The following is a 3,627-nucleotide window of genomic DNA, read 5'->3' on the forward strand; positions in this document are numbered from 1 at the left end:
GCTGATGCAACTCACAATCATTCAATTAGGACGCCAGAATGATAAGAATTAATATCTGTATATCCCCGTCTTTATCTATAAAGAGAGGCGAAAGTCTGTTTCAAGATATCCGGTCTTTGGATAAAAGAGGCATATGTCGAATCTACAATGCCAATCAAAGGGAAGGGGGCAACCTCAAATCTGGCACACAGTTGGCAAGTTGCAACGCCAGAAGCAAATAATTGTCTTAGCATAACCTCAAAAGAAGCAAACCCAACTCTCTCATGGACTACAACTGTGGCGCATGAGCAAGATGTACAGTATGTAGCTTGGAGGCATGCAACCTACACTCGGGACCATGCACGACACAAGACATCCATTGGTGTTTCTGTTGCTTTTCTATGCCTGTGCATGATGTCCATCATCTTTTTTGCTACCACTTTGGCTTTAATCACCAGCCTTTGTTGTTACTGGTTACCTTTCCGCTGCGTGCCCAGCCCCACTCATTTGCTTATGTTTCTTCGGTGCTTGTGATAATTCTTAGCTAACGCTCATGCCGTGCATGTGGTGCTGAAGCTTCCTGGAAGCAGCCTTCAACATAGATAATGTATTAATGTAATCACCTTAGTGATAACTCATTAGCAGCTGAGCTCACCACCCCCTATATATACCCATGGAGCCCTAGGAACCAAACTCCATGCCAAAACACACAGCTCACACACACAGCCGCCATTAGCAACAATCGCAAGCAACTCCATTACCTAGCTAGATTCATCTTGAGTTCTTGACCGAGTTTCGTCTGCCGTCATCCATTTGGGGATCGATCTTCAAGATGAAGAAGGCGTCCAGGTTCCTGAAGCAGCTGTTCTCGGCCATCGTGGCGGCGGTGAGGGAGAGGTCCGCGGCGACGCGCGCCAGGACGAGCGCCGCGCGGACGCGGTTCGTCTTCTTCGGCATCCTCCGCAACAAGCAGCTCCTGAGGAACGCCATCAACAGCAAGATCCACGCGATCGTGGGGGGCGGCAGCGGCAGTGGCCAGCACCTTGTTGCGGCGAGCGGCGGCGGCAGGACGGTCGCCGTGCTGGAGAAGCTGCCGAGCTTCGTCGCGGATCAGGGGAGGAGGGCCGCCGTGCTGCTCAACAGCCTGCCGAGCTTCGCCATGGGCCGGGACGGCGGCAGCGACTCGCCGCTGGTCGGCGGCGGCGAGGAGCAGAAAGAGGAGGGCGACGAGGGCGTGGCGAAGCAGCTGCAGCTGGCGAGCGCGCCGGTGGGCGGGTCGGTGATCGATCTGGCCCGCGGCGCGGCGGAGCGGGGCGGCGCGGAGTTCAGGCTGGAGGACGAGATAGACCACGTCGCCGACGTGTTCATCAGGAGGTTCCACGACCAGATGAAGCTGCAGAAGCTCGAGTCGTTCAAGAGGTTCTGCGAGATGCTCGAGAGAAACTAATTAACGGAAACATCAGGCGGAATAATCACCGCGACGTTGATCGGTGCAGTGCATTCCACGGTTGTGGTTGAATCGATATAATTAGTCCCTATGATTAAGGCAGAGGTTTATCAATCAAGTAACCTCTGCAGCACTTGAAAAATAACTGGCGCGTACGTACTGTCGCTTCCTCTGAACCTTTGATTTGCAATCTGACGTACCCAAGCCGGCCGTGAGCAGCAGTCATAATAGCAAGAAAAGATGCACTAATTACAGCCAGTATACAATAGTATCTGCTTGTGCTGTGATCTACTGCTGCTGCTCCTTCTCCTCCTAGCTACTACTAGTAGTACATTATCATCATCGTTGAAAACTCTGTAATTAAACACTGATCAGCAATCAAATTTATGGATTAGCTCAATCATGGTAGATGTTCTACCATAAGATTACTATTTTTCAGATTTTTGGTACTTAATAATTAATACGACAATAATTTGCAAGTTTTGTCATTCAGAAATTCAGACTGATCCCTGTGACGACAGCACCAGACAAACTCTGTTGTGCTCCCCACTCAAAATTTATAATTTTAACATAGGAGAAATGAGAGATATGATTTCTCCTAATCATGTAGGGACATGTTTTTTTTTTGCAAAAAGGGAGATAACATGTAGGGACATGTGGAAGTATCATTCCTAATAGAATAATCTGAGACACGTGTAGGACAAGTAATCACACAAGCACAAGTACAACACTGAGATTTGTTAACGAGGTTCGTCAACATGGATACATCCCGAGGCATAATTACAGGCGCTCCTCCTGATATACTGAATCACATAGTACAACTGATAATAAGCTCGCCAAAGCCATCAAACAGGTCTCCCACCACCCACCGCGGCGGGTTTGGCTACCCCTGTCACGGACGTCCGGATAGTCCCTCTCGTGATCCCTGTTTAGCCTATCAGCTTATGTCTAATCTATTTGGCTACCCCGCGGTGCCCTTATATAATATGCCCGGATTACACTTGTTCCACTCAAACACCTATCCCTTCGCTAATTACAAGTCTAATTGTAGCCTAACTCATACACACAATATTTGACACATATTTTAACGCCGCACATGACAATAATTAAATCAACATTAAATAGTACTAAATAGACCCAATAACAACATTTAAGTTCAACCATGCACTTATTGATATAGTTAAACAAAGTAGGCAAAATAACAAATGAATGTACAAGTTCAAATAAATAGAGGTGGTAATAACATGAGATCTTCCATGCATGCCAACTAGCTAACTAGACTTTTCGGTGGGCGGACTCAGGGTCATAGTCTGGAGTAAATGAACCATCGTGGCTGCCAGCAGGCCTGTAGTAGACCATGATCTTGCCACGATCATAGTCGAGGTAGAACGTGGCTCTCTCCCCAGCTTCCATCTTGTAAGCAGTTGCAAAGGCTCTCCAACCAGGGCAACCCAAACAGGTACGGTTTGGCTCGTTGGTGACAAGACAATTGAATTGTTGGGTTGTCGGCATCTTCATGAAGATGCACTGGAATGTGATGGTGGCATCAAGTGGAACTCAAAACTTCTCTAAGAAGTCACGCCATGCCCCGTAAGGGATGACCTGAGCAAAATTGAAATAAATAAATAGCTAACTAGACAATTTTGGGCACAACCGTATACGTTATATGAAACTCAATCAGAACATGTTCAACTAAAACATACCGTCCTTGGTTCTGCTGTTCCAGCTCAGGGGACTTTTAATCCGGGACGGAGGTAATAGATGTTAAGGAGCTTGAGAGAAAGTCGTCAGATAAAATTCGGAGACATTGAAAATGTTTCGGAGAAAAATGGAAAAAATGAAAGCCAAAAAAGTTTCAGAATGCATCCAAAAATATTAGGAGGGTTCTGAAAATGTTTGGGGACCTCCAAATTTTTTCTGAAAGGTGCTTGACTTGGACCAAATGAGATAGACCCACATGGGCCAAAGAGTGCATTGGGGGCCAGGGGGTTGGGGACATGCGGGCATCGGAGGGGGGGGGGCTTTGTGGGCAGCCCCCCCCCCCCAATATGTCATGTGGCAACTTTTGGTGAAGGGGCCCCTCTTTGAGGGCAACTTTTGGTGAGAGGGCCCTTTGGGGCTACCTCCTTCCATGCAATCCCTCCCCTTCTCCATCTATAAATAGAGGAGGGTAGACACCATTTGACGTGCAATTTCCTGCT

The 3,627-nt window shown here is 47.7% G+C and overlaps 1 protein-coding gene across 1 annotated transcript; it reads left to right on the forward strand.

Moving 5' to 3' along the window:
• The first annotated feature begins 535 nt into the window (after positions 1–535).
• Positions 536–1,826, forward strand: LOC119330238. Its single transcript, XM_037603352.1, has one exon. It carries the CDS (start codon positions 812–814, stop codon positions 1,424–1,426), a length of 615 nt encoding a protein of 204 aa, XP_037459249.1. The 5' UTR covers positions 536–811; the 3' UTR covers positions 1,427–1,826.
• Positions 1,827–3,627: the final 1,801 nt, after the last annotated feature.

Source organism: Triticum dicoccoides, chromosome 7A (assembly GCF_002162155.2).
Source record: "Triticum dicoccoides isolate Atlit2015 ecotype Zavitan chromosome 7A, WEW_v2.0, whole genome shotgun sequence".
NCBI classification, from domain to species: domain Eukaryota; kingdom Viridiplantae; phylum Streptophyta; class Magnoliopsida; order Poales; family Poaceae; genus Triticum; species Triticum dicoccoides.